This window comes from Cervus elaphus, chromosome 31 (assembly GCF_910594005.1).
Source record: "Cervus elaphus chromosome 31, mCerEla1.1, whole genome shotgun sequence".
Lineage (NCBI taxonomy): Eukaryota > Metazoa > Chordata > Mammalia > Artiodactyla > Cervidae > Cervus > Cervus elaphus.
Window position 1 is genome coordinate 41,158,615 of NC_057845.1, and position 17,587 is coordinate 41,176,201.

Here is a 17,587-nt window from a genome sequence, read left to right on the forward strand (position 1 = left end):
AAACAACAACAAAGTATGAAAGAATAGGAGAGTGAATATGAGGTAAACAGTTAACATTGACAGTTGTAAGTACTTTTATCTAGATAAACACCATTAGTCAATCAATGGAAGATGTTGATGAAAAAATGTATAGCCTGAATATAAATCTAGCAGATGGTTCAAAATTAGGAAGCTGGTGCTCTTAATGACTGACAGGCTACATAGTAGGAAGCATTGCTCCTAAATAGGGTAATTGAAGGTGGACTTCATTGCCTCCAAATAGTGCTTCAGGTTGGGCAGAATGAGAACTCCTACTGTCCCCCACCACCTTTTCCCCAACAGCTTCAGTTTTACTTCTGTTTAGTTTGAGATTACTCTCAAATTACAAAAATGCCATCATTTCTTATGGTCACCATTCCCTTCTTCTACATGGGAGAATTTGCCATGTGAAACAACTAACTACTGGTATATTTTCAGATGGCAGTTAGTTTGAGGCAGCTGGGATAAGAAGTTGAAAATGGAGCTCCCCAGTCAAGTTGAAAATCAGCTGAAATAGATGTGCTAAAGTCAGATTTAAAAAAAAAAATAGCAGTTTTATTGAAAAAATTAATTTTGGAGGGCAAGGTTTAGGTCTGGCCAGAGGACTTGCTAACACTCTCTTGAGTTATGCTTCATGTACCAGAATTCATGCTTTCCTCCTCAGGGAGAGATCCTGCTTGTGTAGGTTTACTGCATGGTTAAGAACAGATGAGAATGCGTGGTTTCAAGAAGCATGTGGCTCTCAATGAGAGAGAGGCAGAACCAAGAATGTTGTTTCATTTCACAAACTGAGACGTCAAAGAAGTCCTCCCCACCCATGAAAAGGAATAAATTTAGAGAGGACAGATACAGTAGCTAGAAGTGTCATTTTAATGGGGTCTTCTCTATATGAAAGCAGGGGAAAAAGATTTCATCAATAAGGAAAGGAACAGGTTAAAGTCTGTCTCCTACCCAAGGTGATTATAATAAATTTCTTTAACAGCCTTTAAGAAGAAGATATAGCAACCTACCCACTTGAATGGGGTCCAAATTGAATATAGAGAACCATACCCAGCTGTGGTTGGGTCCATAATTAGTTCCACGGATGGTTCGGCTATCAGTAGATCAACCTGGGCTAATATTAAGAAACTTAGTGGCTGGTGATGTGCACCACTTCGGCAGGTAAGCATAGTAGCATAAGGGAGCAAGATTATAAGGAAGTTCTTTAGGTAAGGTCCTATTCTATAGGAGATATTTCCATTTTTTTCTACATCAAGGAATATCTTCAAAAGTAATTTTTTTGTAAAAGTTGTGTCAAATAAGTACAAAATTATTGAAACTAGAGTCACAGTTAGTAGTACCAAAGTGTGCCAGCTCCCTGGAGCCTGCTGTACTCAGACTGGCAGAAATGACATTCAAAGAACAAAATGGAAATTACGTTGTCTCTTTCCATCATCCCCAACAGTATAGTGATCTTCTGTCCCAAGACATGCTTATTACCATAGGAATAATCTTCTTTGATATGGATGGGAGCAGCTTTCTTCTCTAAACATTATTGGTCATTTGGGGCAGCAGGGGAAGGAGACATCCTGAGCTCAGTCTACCATCTTAAAATGTTCCAATATCCCAATTTCAGAGTAGTCCTGTGCAAGACCTGCTGACCCTGCCTAACACACTATACTAGTCAGGGAGAGGCCTCAGGAAGATCTGGGCATGCAGCCAATTACTGAGGCTTTTTAATCTTTTGCTTTCCAGCATACACATCTCTCTGCTACCACTGGTGAATTATGGAACTAGCCTGGACTGCTCCAGGTATATTTTTAAGCGGATCATCTAATTTCTGACACCACTTCCTGAGGCTTAATCTTTAGGCAACTATCCTGTCGCCCTCAGAACAATTGACCTCTACCTTCTGAGAGCAGAATAAGAGCCCTAAAACCTGTCACCCAGGCACAGATAAAACACTTGCTTCCTCCCTACCTTTAAACCCAAGAACAGTCTCTTGTGAGCTTGTATCCACTTTGAGAAATATTATTTTTAATGAATAAGGTGAGTAATAGGAATCAAAAAGCAGAGACATTACTTTGCCAACAAAGGTCCGTCTAGTCAAGGCTATGGCTTTTCCAGTAGTCGTGAATGGATGTGAGGGTTGGACTATAAAGAAAGTATAGCGCCAAAGAATTGATGCTTTGAACTGTGGTGTTGGAGAAGACTCTTGAGAGTCCCTTGGACTGCAAGGAGATCCAACCAGCGCATCCTAAAGGAGATCAGTCCTGAGTGTTCATTGGAAGGACTGATGCTGAAGCTGAAACTCCAATACTTTGGCCACCTGATGTAAAGAACTGACTCATTGGAAAAGACCCTGATGCTGGGAATGATGGAAGGCAGGAGGAGAAGGGGACGACAGAGGATGAGATGGTTGGATGGCATCACCAACTCAATGGACATGAGCTTGGGTGGACTCTGGAAGTTGGTGATGGACAGGGAGGCCTGGTGTGCTGCTGTCCATGGGGTCGCAAAGAGTCGGACACTACTGAGCGACTGAACTGAACTGAACTGAATAGAAATCTATGATCATCTATTAGGAAAATGTCTTGAAAGAAATTACAAGTCTCATTTTAGAGTAAAATAGTCTCATACTTTTTTGCGGAGGGATAAAGTCAGTTTCTAGATAACTAGATACTTCCTGAGCCCAAACTAGTCTTTAATATTAAGCTCTCTTAATGTTCATTTGTTAATATGTTAAGGTTGCTGATCTTCCCTAAACTGATAAGGAGAGAAAAGAGGTACATTTTAACCTGATAACTTTTCAAGAATCTGGTCTTAGTGTCATAGTAAGAGTTGTGCTCTATTAACACCTTTCTTCTAAAATTCTTTTGCCCCATTCCCCAACATAAATGCTCTCATTCTATCATGTCATCCAGTTTTATATTCTTAACATTTAAAACAATCTGAAATTGCTTCACATATTCAGTTGATAAGTTGTTTATTACATTTTTCTTCATCGTAAAATTAAATTCGTAAGAGCATAGATCTTACATTGTTCAATAATGTTGTTTAGTCACTAAGGCATGTCTGACTCTTTGTAACCCTATGGACTGTAGACTGCCAGGCTCCTCTTCATGGGATTTCCCAAATACCTAGAATATTTCTTAGTAGTTAAATGTATTTTTGTACAAATGGAATGATGGGTGATTTTTTAATTTTCATTTTTGTGCAGGGAATGATTATTGATCATACCAAGGATATAATTTTCAACAAATTTAGTAAATCTTACCAAATAGGGTCTCTCTTGGAAACCTTGTTCTAGTCTTACTGACATTGGTCTATTACTGGGCTGTCTCAGATGGCCTAATCCATTTAGGTAATAATTCCTGTTCTCTTTCCTTGGTTTGTAAGCATCCCCTGTCCAATTTAGAGAATCATCAAATGTATTTGTTCCTGAATAGAGCAGAGGGAAATTAATCAGTGAAGACTATTTCAGAATTCTTTAGAGGAAAATGAATCACACTTGAATCTGAAAGTATCAGCTCACATATCTTGTCCTGTCCTAATTAATTTGTGGAGTTTCTTCTTTCTAATTATCTTCCACTAGAACTTTAAAAGTGAGGAAAAGAAGAGAAAGTTGATAAATTTTATCCCTGTTAAAACAGCAAATTAAAGGGTAGCTTCTCTGGAAACAAAAAGAGTTTGTGAAGAAACTGGGTGGTTATGGACAGGTTGGGCCAATTTCTATGATCATCTAATCACAGTTCAGTGATTAGAATTATAGTTCAAGGCTACTCATTTGAGCTATATTTTCTGAGATTTCTTTAAATGTTCAGCTTCCTTTTTTTATTATTGTTATTTTTTCCTAATAATAGTAGCTGATGGTTTTATCACATTGGCACATGAAAATTCATAATATCAAAACAGTATTGTATTTTAGGACAACAAAAATTAGGAAACTCTTTATTCCAAAGGTTGTTGTACAATGAAGGACCCCTAAGATATGAAGTAAGAATCTGAGTAACAGAAAATAAATTCTGTCTAACATAGAGAGATTTTTGGAAGACTACTAGGCAGCTCACAGAATGGAAGGGAAAGCTGAGTAAACAGATTTCAGAAAGCCAAAACCAGGGCTGCTCTGGGAAATCTTTTCACTAGCACATTACTATTAAGGTGACCAAGCTTCAGGGACCTTTCACCTTATGTCTTTCCACTTGAATTTTAAATTTTCAGGAGTAAACTACCAAAATGAACATAATGCTGTAAGGCAGCAATTTTCCCTCTACTCCTCCTCTTTTTACATAAAAGCAAAGTGATGAACTCAAAGGGGATTTTTTTTTTTAATTTTTTTTTTTTTTAGGTTACACTTTTGGCAGTATGAAGAAGACGGGTACAAAACTGAAATCAGTGAGCTTGTAATTCTTAATGATAACAACCATTTGTTGAGTGTTTACTGTGGACCAGACACTGGTATCTTGCATCTATTAATTTACTTAATTCTCATGAAAACATTAAGAGTTAAGGGTAGTAATGATATATTTTACATTTAAGAAAACTCAAGCTTAAAGAAGTAACTTGTTTATATGGTGTATTAGCAGTTAGAAGTAATCAGGAGGCTGCTGTAGTAATTTGAAGCAAGAAATGATGAGGACCCAAGCTAAGTTAGTGAGCCAGAATCAATAAAGCTTAGAGAATTGTTGTATAGGGGATGTTAAAAAAAAAAGGAAGGAGTCAAGAATAACTTCTAGACATCTGGGTCAGAAAGTGAATGGACTTCTATTCAAAAGGAGAAAGTTGATGGTAGAAGTATTAACTCAATTGCCTGTTAATTGCCAATTAAGTTAACTTAATCGACAAGGTAACTTGTCAATGTAAGGTCTTTTACTTGCCTGTGGATCCTGTCAGCAGGTCTCCCATTATACTCTCACCCTCTTGCAATCTCTTTTCCACTCAATCTCCACCATGGCCCCATGGCCCCATCTTTCACTTGGTTACATGCAGTCTTTCCCTTATAAATATATTTTAGACATACAGGCCTTCAACTTTTCCTGAGTGGTGAGTTCCTCCCTTCCTTGCGGTCATTGCCCTGACTGTTTCCTTTGACTGAATTGTCCTTTGCCCAGATCTTGTCATAGCTTTTTTCCTTCTTAACATTTACTGGGTGAGATGTCACCTCTCTCAGACAGGCTTATTGCTAAACTAACACTCCTCCACCCCATTGCCTCCCACCCTCAATCACCTTTCATGGCACTTGGCCACTGTTCAGGATTGGTATCTTAGTTGTTTATTGCTGTTTACCTTCTCTAGATTATAAATTCCATGAGAGCAGAGACCATGTATATTCACCATCTAGACATGAAGACAATCCTCTGTAGCACACGTCCTGCTTGCTAAGTTGTTTCAGTCGTGTCTGACTCTCTGCAACCCCATGGACAGTATCCTGCCAGGCTTTTCTATTTATGGGTTTCTCCAGGCAAGAATACTGGAGTGGGTTGCCATGCCTGCCTCCAGGGGATCTTCCCGACCCAGGGATCGAACCCACCTCTCTTATGTCTCCTACATTGGCAGACGGGTTCTTTACCAGTAGTGCCCCCTGGGAAGCCACTCTGTTCATTTGTAAACTCAGTAAGTATAGAAGATTAGGAAGTCCTATATGTGAGCTAAAAGAGAATTGTGAAACTATTTTAAGTTGGTGGTAACTTTCAGCAAGCCTCAAAATATGAATTAAGACACACATTATGCAGATTTATAGTTAGTAAACCTTAAACTTCTATAAAGAATTCATGCACAGTGATCTCCTTGCAAAAATTATGATTTTGTTTAATCCTTTCATTTTCTTAGTGGCAGATTTTAGAATTGGAAAAACTGGGTGCTTTTCTTTTAACCTGAGGAAAAATGCAATCTTTTAATTGCAAATTTCTAAACTTTGTCTCTTTTCTTAAAGGCTCAGTCTCAAGATATAGTTCCAACAATAGGATTCAGCATAGAGAAATTCAAATCGTCTAGGTAATTCATTTTATTAAACTTGTGATTAAGAAGTTGTGGGTGAAAAATGGTATTAGATCTATCTAGTTATTCCTGCTACTCTTAGAAAAAGGAATCTGTTGTTTCAGAAGCCCACCGATGTTAAAATATTTGTACTATTATCCCTGGATTATTCTTCAGAATTTAGAGGTTAGATGAATCCTTATAATTTCACTAGCAAAGAAAAATATATTTTTATATGTTACTGTTGTAAAATCATATTTATATTCAAGAAATTTATTCTGTGGCACTTGTACTTGAAAGCTGGCCCAGCTTGAGCATTGTATACTCAAGGGTGGTTTCTTTGATTGATAATAATTTAAAGTTTTAGTAGCTTATAATGTAGTGATTTTTTGTTGTTGTTTGTTTTGTTTTATAGTTTGTCTTTTACAGTGTTTGACATGTCAGGTCAAGAAAGATACAGAAATCTCTGGGAACACTATTATAAGTAAGTATGTTTGTAAATGTTGGTTAACTAGATGGTTATATTTTAACAAGTAGTGATTAGAAATCCAAATGATTACATGGGCTAGGTTGCAATGTTTATTTTTATGTAATTTAAGTATACATCCTAAGTTTTTAAAAAATATATAATCATACTTGACATTATTTGTCAAATGCTTCAGATTCTTTATAACTTTGGGCCTTGCTTGTTTTGTTGTCTCTGTTTTTAATGTCCTGTTCTACTCTACTTCTCTGCAGCTTAAGGTTGATATATTCATTCTTTAAAGACTAGCTCTAAAGTCACCTCCTCTGTGGAGATTCCATTTATTGTGGAGATGCCCAATTATTCTGGCCCCCGTGTTGGCACAGTACTTAACCATTCATATTTCTCTAATCTTATAACCAAATAATCAAGGGCATGGGATCTTTTTCTTATTCAGATTATTTCTTGAAGTATGATTCTGGGCACACAGATCAGTAAATAATTACTGAATAAATTTAGTTAAAATAGCAGCACCAACAGTTGATCCATTTGTTCAACAAGCAGTTCTAAACAAGATGTTTTGCTGTTTATGCAAATCAGGTGCTCACCAGTTACTTCAGAGTAACAGCTATCAAGTTGCTAGGATCCAAATATGCTATGTTTGTGGTATCCTGCATTAAATTCTCTGGGGGAAATGTGAGATGTTTTTGTTTTTAAGGCAACTTGAGTTTTCAGTATAGGATTTTTTTAATTCCTCTTCCAATTAATTGGTAAACAACTTTTTTTAAAAATGTATTTAATACTTTAAAAAAAGTTTATTACAGAAAATGTAATACTATGTAAAAAATAGTACTTAAAGGAATTTTTTTTTCTGATTTTAACATTCTTTTTCTTTAAAGTCTTTTTGGAAGAAGTTATTGAATTCAGGAATATTTTAGATACACTGTAGGTGGAATGCTGAATATGGTTACTGTTCAGAAATCTACAGTAATAGTAAATTTCTGATTGTGAAAGAACAAGTGCATTTTAATCTATTAGACTGAAAAAAGGTTAAAAAGATTAAGTCTACTGTTGGCAAAACAAGCTACTCTTACAGATAATATAACATCTTTTTTAGGGTAATTTTTCAATGTCTGTTAAAATGAAAAATGTTCATACCCTCCAGCCATAATTTTTGCTTTCAGAAAAGTACAGATGACTGGTACTGCTGGGCAAACATGTACATAAAAGAATGTGTGTTGAGAATTATTTATAATGATATTTTGTCATATCTCAGTTATATAAAGAAAATTATTCTTAATAAAAATGTATGCTTAATATATATTGAGAGAAGAAAATTCTTAGTGTAATATGTACTGCATCATTAATAGCATTTGTTTTGGTACTAATGAGATTATAAAGGAAGTTTACTTTGTCATTTATTTGATTCTGTAATGTTAATTATTATATAGTTTTTGCATATTACTCTTTGAATATAAAAAAGTAATAAAGCCTAAGATACAAGGAGTGCATATCAGGAAAAGTGTTAATGTTTAGAAAGTGTATCTTTGGAGTATGTTTCTTCTGTTTTGAAATAACATTTAACATAAACTGAGAAAGGAGCCTTCTGAAGTGTGCACCGTGTGCTGCATAGTTTTCATTTAACGTTCTGTGATAAGTCAGGAAAAATAAAAAGAGTGTAACGCTCATGGCAACCTAATATTTTCTTATATTCCTTCCTATGCCAAAATTTGCTTAATCATTTCTGTTTTTGGACATGAAGGTTGTTCTCAGTTTTGGAAGATTATAAACAATTCTTCAGTTAACATATTACTGTATAAATCTTTGTCATACTTCATGTTTCCTCAGTATAAATTTCAGAAATGAAATTACTGGCTCAAAGTGACTGAATGTTTTTAAAGCTCTTGGTATATATTTCCAATTGTATCAGTTTTTATAGCCACTGGTAATGTATGACTGTAATAAAATGCATTCATCTTTTTAAATGATAGCAGACAATGGTATTAAAAAGTTGTTTTATTTTTTATATGCATGTGAGTACTAATGACATTGAACTTTAAAAAATCTTGATTTATGACTGGAATAAGTGAGTCACAAAAAATATATAAATGTCTAATAAATATATGAAAGTATATTGAACTTAACAAGAAATTAATAAAATGCAAAGTAAAATAATATGCTGTTAGGATGGTAAAAAATTGAAAAGAATAAGAGCCAGGCTGGCCAGGGAGTGGGAGCAGTGCTGGTAGTATTATAAAATTGCTATAGCATTTCTAATTTGTCAGTGTTTATCTAAAACTTTAAATTATGTGTGTATTCCTAGGCATTCTGTTCCTAAGAAGAGATCTTAAAGTATCAAGAAATGTTTTAAATGTGTTTGGGAGGATGTTTATCCCAAAGTTTTTCATAGTAATGAAAATTGGAAGTATTCTATGAAGCCCAACAATAGAAGTTTGATACAATATTTAATGACATACTCATTATACTTTACAGTATGATGAAAGATGTTTTTGAAAGACATCTTTCAAAAAAAACTATTGAAAGCTTCTTTATGCTTTAATGCTTCATATAAAAGTAGTTCAAACTATACTATAAAAAAGATCAAGGAAGTGTACATATATACATCAGAAAGGCAGAATAAAACAGCAAGATTCCATTTCGGTACAGATGTAGATATTCATATATGAATACTCTTGCTTGGAAAATTCCATGTACAGAGGAGCCTGCCAGGCTGCTGTCCATGGGGTTGCACAGAGTTGGACAGGACTGAGTGCACGTGCATACACACGTGTACAACGAAAATGTTGAAAACAGTTTATCTGCAAGTATTAATGATTGTGCCTGTGTAATAGGATTATGTTTTTACCTTTTATTTTTTAATTTAATTTATGACCATGCTAAGTTCGTTGCTGCACACGGGCTTTCCCTAGTTGCAGTGATCCGGGGCTACTTTCTAGTTGCAGTATGCAGGCTTCTCGTTGTGGGGGCTTCTCTTATTGCAGAGCATGGGCTCTAGGCTTCAGAAGTTGAGGCGCTTTGGCTCAGTAGTTGTGATTCACAGGCTCTAGAGTGTGGGTTCAGTGCTTGTAGCGCATGGGCTGATTTACTCTGCATAATGGGGGATCTTCCTGGATCAGGGAATCAAACCCATGTCCCCTGCATTGGCAGGTGGATTCTTAACCACCAGGGAAGCCCGCCTTGTTATTTTTTAAAATTATGAAATGAGTCATTAAATTTACCATGTTATTATCCAAATGAATAAAAATTACTTTACATGAAATGTGACTAATTTGGTTAATATATTAACCAAAATATGGCAATATTAATTACTCATATAAACTAGTAAGGAACAGCACCAACACCTGTAACAACAGATCATCATACGACATGAAAACACAATAAACGGTTTAAGATATGCAAATGAATCATTAATATAGAAAAATGTTTGTTTATCATTAATTTTTCTCATTCTGTGTATTACACAGAGAAGGACAAGCCATTATTTTTGTCATTGACAGTAGTGATAGCTTAAGAATGGTTGTGGCCAAAGAAGAACTTAATACTCTTCTGAATCACCCAGGTACGTGTATGTGTCTTCAGTCTGTGATGTCTGTGCTTTGGGGTCATATGTGATGTCTTGTTCTTTGATGTCAGCAAAACATGTTGTTTACACTGTATAGTCTTATTTAAATTTTTTAAATTTTAATGCATATTAATTATGTGGAATTAGCAATACCATATATAGGTTTTTTTAATTTCAAAGCCATTTGCAGTGTTTTCCAGGTCTTTGATCTGTTATTTTCTGAAATTAAAAGTGCCCTTTTTTCCTGATCATGTAAATAATGTATCAGTAGCAAAGCAGATGAACAGAGAAAGAATAAGAGTGAAAATAAAAATTGATGTTCCAACACATTAAAATTTTTTTGGTTGCCATCTTTACATAGGTGTGAATGTGTAATCACAGTATTTCTTAGATATTTATTGTGAGAATTCTTTTAAAACAGATCTTTTCTATTTTTAAATTACCGCCAGCCCTCCAATTCCCTTTTAAGATAATAGCATTAACAATTTGGTACTTTTTCTTTCCTACCTTTGCTTATAATTTTGTATCATATATATATATATATATGCACAGATACACCAACATATATACACACACATTCAGCATATACAGGTACCAAAGATGTATACAGTTACCCCTTGGTATCTATGGGGGATTTGTTCTAGGATCCCTAAGGATACCAAAAGCTGTGGTTGCTCATGTCCCTTATGTAAAATAGTAGTATTTGCATAGAACCTATGCACATCCTCCCATGTATTTTAAACCATCTCTAGATTGCTTATAATACATAACACAATGTAAATACTGTGGCTCAGACGGTAAAGAATCTGCCTGCAACGCAGCAGACTCGGGTTCGATCCCTGGGTTGGGAAGATCCCTTGGAGAAGGGGTCTGCAGTCCATGGGGTCACAAGAAGTCAGACATGACTGAGCAACTAATACAGTGTCAACGCATGGTAAATTCAAGTTTTGTTTTCAGGAACTTTATGTAATTTTTTTCCCTGAGTGTTTTCCATCCATGGTTGGTTGAATCTGTGGGTGTGGAGTCCACAGATACAGAGGGCCAACTATATAGGATTGGGGGCTATGAGGACTGTCATCATTACTTACTAGAACAGGATCATATTCTGTATACTCTTCTGCATCTTCCTATTCTCAAATATCACTGCATGGTGGAAATCCTTCCAAGTCAAATTGCATGTATACAATTATTCTTTTAATGATGCATAACATGTCATACAATGAATGTATTGTGGTTTATTCAGTCATTCGCCTGTTGCTAGATATTCCTTCCCTCCCACCCCGCAGGAGTTCTCAGTACTGTTGTGGAATTCTGCATTTCTAGCCTTGCTCATGCAGAAAGATTGAAGTGACCTTTGTACCAGTACTTTTAGAAGAGGACTTTTAGAAAATGGTTTAAAAGAAATGCAGATTTGTTAGAATAAAAGCAGAAATAGTATGTGGCCTTCTAAGAATTCTTTCTGCTTAACCACAATATCTTTGGTATTTTTATTGGACAACCTAAAATTTATTCAAATATGTGGAGGGAAAACTATCCAACCTGTGCTTTTTCTGTGACTTTTTCACTTTTAAAAACTTATCTTTTATCTGGGTTGAGAAGGCATTTTTGATTCTACATCCCCTTTTTGTTAATCTTTCCCCTTGCTCCCCAAAAAAAGTCATGACATTGACTAAAACATGAAATACGTCTTATAATATCTGCTTTAAATAAATACAATGGGAACCTTAATTTCCTCAACTAAAGCTTTGTCCATGTATCTGTATATACTTACTGATGCATTTATTTTATAGGTTAGATTCCCAAAAAAGGAATTTCTCAACTGAAATATATATTGAACCTTTTTTTAAATTGATGTATAATATGTAATACAGAGAAATGCTCCAATCTTAAGTATACAGTTCTGTAATTTTGACAAATGCGTATATTCATGTAACTGTTCTTGTCTACACACTCCCAGACAAGAAACAGAATATTTTCATCACCCTCTAAGTTCTTTCATGCCCCTTTCCAATCAGCACCCCCTACAAGGGACCAGAAGAGCTACTAATCTGATTTCAATCTCCAAAATTTTGCCTTTTTTACAATTTCATATAGATGGTGGGGAAAAGTACATACATTTTTGTGCCTCGATTTTTACATTCAGTGTAATGTTTTGGGGAGTCACCCATGTTGTATCACTTGTTTACTCCTTTTATTTGCTTTGTAATATTTTATTATATGACTGTAACACAGTTTGTTTATCCAGTGTTTAGTAATTGATACCTGAACTGTTCCTAGTTTAGGGCAATTATGAATAAAGTTGGTGTGAACATTTTTTGAAATATAATTGACATATAATTTTATATCAGTTTCAGGTATTCAGCATAGTGATTTGATATTTGTATATTCAGTTAATCTTTGAACAACTAGGATTTGAACTGCACAGGTCTACTTACATGTCAATTTTTCTCAAATAATGCCACAGTAGTACTATATGATCCAAAGTTGACTGAATCCACAAGTGTGAAGCCACAGAGGGCCAGCCATGAAGTCATTCACAGATTTTCGGATGTGCAGAGGTTAGAGCTCCAGCCCCCACGTTGTGCGAAGGTCACCTGTACTGTGAAATGATCACCGCAGGTCTGGTTAGCACCCATCAGGACGCACAGTTAGAAAACGTTTTTCATGTGATGAGAACTTTTACGATATACTCTTAGCAGCTTTCAAATACCCAATACAGTATTACCAACTGTAGTCTCCATGGTGTACATTACATCTCATAGATTATCTCATGACTGGAGGTTTGTACTGTTTGACCCCTTTCATCCATTTCAAGCTCTCTCCACCCCAGCCACCTCTGGCAACAACCAGTTTCTTCTCTGCATCCATCAGTTTGTTTTCTTTAGACATTTTTTGTCTTCTTTAGATTTCACATGTGAGATCATATGGTATTTGTCTTTTTCTGACTTATTTCACTTAGCATAATGGATTTCATTTTGTCATTTTCTATCTTGTAATGGCCTCTTCTGATTTTGTATTAGGGCTGTAGAGACCTCGTAAAATAACTTGAAGAGCAGTTACTCCTCTTTTTATGTTTCGGATTTGTGTAGAATTGGTATTATTTCTTAAGCATTAAATAAAATGAAGCCATCTGGTTTAGGATTTTGTGTGTATGTCGGGGGCATGAATTATAAATTCAATTTCTTTAAATGAAGTAGGGCTATTAAAGTTCTGTATTTCTTCTTGGGTCACTTCTAGTAATATATAACCAAATCTGTTAATTTGTTAATTTATATAAGTTGTGAAATTTATTGGCATAAAATTGTATCATCCTCTCATTATCCTTTTAATGTCTTTAAGACCTGTATGATATACATATCTTCTTTCATTTCTAATATTGATAATTTATGTTTCCTCCCTTTTTTATTGCTCCATCTTTTAAAGAGTTTGTGGTTTTACTAATTTTCCAAGAAAAACTTTTAACTTTGGCAGTTTCCTCTGTGGATGTGTCTTTTTCAGATTTCATTAATGTCTGCTCTTTTTTTATTACAAATTTTTGTTTTTATTTTGAACGTCCTGTACTTAAATTGAATTTTATTTTCTCTATATCTTTTTCAGATCGAAGTAGAAATTATTGATTTTATATATTCTTATAAAACATTTTATATCTACCTTTTTTAATAAAAGCATTTAAAGCAATACATATTTTCTGAGGATTTAACTATCTCACAAATTCTGATATATTTCTTTATTATTTGGCTCAAAGTATTTTCTAACTTACCTTGCAAATTCTTCTTAGATGCTTGGGTTATTTAGTAGTGTATTATTATTTAATTTCCCAAATATTTGGAATTTTCTAGGTGTCTTTTTGTTTTTGATTTCTAATTTAATTCTATTTGATCAAATAACCTATTTCAAAGATTTTCATTCTTAGAAATATATGGCCTAACACATATGGTTGAGCATGGTGAATGTTCCATCTGCAATTCCATAGAATGTGGAGCTTGCTGTACTTGGGTGAAGAGTTCTGTAAATATCAGTTGATAGTGTTATTCACATCTCCCATATCCTTTTATTGTGCAAGAGCTGATGTACAGTATCATATAAGTTTCACACGTAGAACATGATGATCCACAGTTTTTTAAGCTGTGTTGCATTTATACTAAATACAAAATATGGCCTGTATTCCCTGTGTCACACAATGTGTTCTTGTAGCATGTTTGTTTTATAGGTAGTAGTTTGTTCCTCTTAGTCCCCGACCCCTAACCTCTCTCCCACCCTCCCCTCTCCCCAGGGGCAACCACTAGTTTGCTCCCTGTGTCTGAAGTCTGTTTCTTTTTTTGTTAACATTCAGAAGCTTGTTGTATTTTTTTAAATTTTACATATAAGTGATGTCATACAATATTTGTCCTATTTCATCCAGCATACCACCCTCCAAGTCCATCTATGTTGTTGCAAATGGTAATATTTAATTCTTTTTTATGGCTGAGTAGTATACCATTGTATGTATGTACCACATCTTTATCCATTCATCTGCTAAGTACATTTAGGTTGCTTCTATTTATTTATTTGTATTTAGGTTGCTTTTATATCTTAGCAATTTAAATAATGCTGCTGTGGACATTAGGGTGCTTGTATCATTTCAAATTGTTATTTTTTTATTTTATAAATACCTAAGAGTAGAATTGCTGACTCACGTGGTAGTTATATTTTTAGTTTTCTGCTGCTGCTGCTAAGTCACTTCAGTCGTGTCTGACTCTGTGCGACCCCATAGATGGCAGTCCACCAGGCTCCCCCGTCCGTGGGATTCTCCAGGCAAGAACCCTGGAGTGGGTTGCCCTTTCCTTCTCCAATGCATGAAAGTGAGAAGTGAAAGTGAAGTCACTCAGTCGTGTCCGACTCTTAGCGACCCCATGGACTGCAGCCTACCAGGCTCCTTCGTCCATGGAATTTTCGAGGCAAGAGTACTGGAGTGGGGTGCCATTGCCTTCTCCAGAAACCTCAATTCTGTTTTCCATAGTAGCTGCACCAGTTTCCATTCCAACTAACAGTGTACAAGAGTTCACTTTTCTGTGCATCTGCACCAATATTTATTATTTGTGTTCTTTTGGACCTCAGCCATTCTAACAGAGAGATGTAAGGTGATGTTTCCTGGCAATTTTAATTTTCATTTTTAGTATATATCTATTAAGTTGATCTAATGCGTCTTTTAAGGCTGCTGTTTCCTTATTGACTTTCTATGTGAATGATCTGTCCATTGATGGAAGGGGGACATTAAAGACCCCTTACTATTATTGTGTTGCTGTCAATTTCTATATCTATTAATATTTGCCTTATATGTTTAACCTCTCCTATGTTGGGTACATACATATTTACAACTGTCTTTATCTGCTTGAATTGATCCCATGAGCAATGTCCTTTAATGTCCTCCTTTGCCTCTTTTTATAATTTTGTTTTGAAGTCTCTTGGGTCTGATATATGCATTGCTGCCCCACCATTTTTTTTGTTTCCATTTGCATGAAATATCTTTTTCCATCCTCTCACTTTCAGTTTGTTTCTTTGGATTTGAAGTGAGTCTCTTATAGGCAACTTATGTATTGGTCTTTTTCAAAAAATCCATTCAGCCACCCTATGTCTTTTGACTAGTTCATTTACATTCTTATCCTCCTCCTATAATATTTCTGTTTGAAGTTTTCTTCCTTTGTGTTGACAGTAAAAATGAAACAAAATGTTTGACTTTTTGCTAGGTGCTGTTCAGTAACTGTTTAATGAGCCCTCCACTCCCACCTCATCCATCTTTGGTTTACAGTTCCAACAAGAGGGCAGATAATCTTACTTCCTTTGTAACTCAGCTGGTAAATACTCCACCTGCAATGAGGGAGACCTGGGTTCAAGCCCTGGGTTGGGAACATCCCCTGGAGAAGGGAAAGGCTACCCTCTCCAGTATTCTGACCTATAGAATTCTGTGGACTGTGCAGATAACCTTAGGAAGAAGTGTATTTTAAATTTTGTTATCACTTAAATACATGCTTGACAGTATATGCCTTTAAATGTTTATGTATGTGTGATATGGGAAGAAGTGATCAGAAGACAATTTTAGTGGATTTCAGTTTTAAGGATTTTGGAGAAGATAACTCAAAAAGCTAGAAGTGTGATGATAGTCTTATTTTCTCTTTTAGATATTAAGCACCGTCGAATACCAATCTTATTCTTTGCAAACAAAATGGATCTTAGAAATGCAGTGACATCTGTAAAAGTATCTCAGTTGCTGTGTTTAGAGAACATCAAAGATAAACCATGGCATATTTGGTAAAGTCTTTTATTTACATTTCATTTTATCATTCTGAAAAAATCTCCAACTTCAGGGTTTTTTTTACAAGCTCACTATATAAGTGACTTAACATGGTAGGATGAAAGGTAAAGATTATGTTTTATAAAACTGTAGTGTTGCAGGTATTCAGTAATATATTATTGTTAAAACCTTTCAAATCTTTTTAGGGATAGAAAAACAAAAACAACTCTTTAAAAGAATTAACTTAACCAATCTGCTTACTTACCCAGCTTCAACCACACTAATTTCTTTCTTCACACTGAATCAACCAACCACAGTTCCATCTCAAAGCATTTGCACTTGTTATTCCCTTTATCTGAATCATTCTTTAAAATAGTTTTCCTGCTTACTATTGCACTTTCTTTAAGAAAGAGACCTCTCGATAATTCTCTGAAACCTTACCCCCATCTCTTGTGGTTTTTTTTCCCTACTTTGCTTTATTCGTCTATTGCTATATGACCTCTTCTTTTTTTGTTTTCTCTTGTATAGTCTGTCTTCCTATACTAGTCCATTAGTACTATGAGACCTGGGATTTCATTGATTTTTTTCACTCTGACACCCCCAGAGTAGTAACAGTGCCTGTCTAGTAGGTACCTACTCATAGGTACTTAGGAGATACACAATAAATACTTGTCGATATGAATAAACAGAAATATAAAAATGTGTCTTATTCAGACATACTGTAAAATTGAACTCTTAAATAATTAGAGTTTGATATTATTATACATTTTTATTGGGAAAGCAGTTTCTTACTAATATATTTAATTCCAGTGTGTTTTTCTGCCAAAATATTCTGATAAGGATAACCAGAAGTTATATATTAGTATTTTAATGCCTACTGCTACCTTATGTTACATTAAGCTTCCCTCTGTTCACCCCCACCCCCACCTCTCCGTGGAAGATATCCTTCTCCTCTATAGAGAAAGGCTGAACACAGAGGCAAAAAAATCTAGGAAAGAAGGAAGTGGTAGAACTCATAGGAAAACTTTAAGAGCTAACCATGGTGCTGAAAGAGTAATACTATAGCACTTGAGAAATCCCTTGAAATTTTTCAGTACCGAAGGCCACATATCATGAGTACAACCCTCCTTACTTTGGAAATCAGAGGAAAAATCAGTGTTTACTAAATTATTCTTGAGTTGGAATTTAAGGTTCTGTGGTATTTTGTTGGTAAAGAAAGGGATTTGGTGTAGAGAACTATCTTAAGATAGAACCTTTCTATTTTTGTAAATCATACTTAAAATGATAATATCTAAAG

The 17,587-nt window shown here is 35.0% G+C and overlaps 1 protein-coding gene across 1 annotated transcript in view; it reads left to right on the forward strand.

The window, feature by feature from the left end:
- Positions 1-17,587, forward strand: part of ARL6 (ADP ribosylation factor like GTPase 6) — a 33,323-nt gene that overhangs the window by 5,586 nt on the left and 10,150 nt on the right. Inside the window, exons 3-6 of the mRNA XM_043892986.1 lie at positions 5,930-5,991; positions 6,389-6,457; positions 9,922-10,016; positions 16,178-16,307. Coding sequence (XP_043748921.1) covers positions 5,930-5,991; positions 6,389-6,457; positions 9,922-10,016; positions 16,178-16,307 — 356 coding nt within the window. The remainder of the gene's footprint in view (positions 1-5,929; positions 5,992-6,388; positions 6,458-9,921; positions 10,017-16,177; positions 16,308-17,587) is intronic.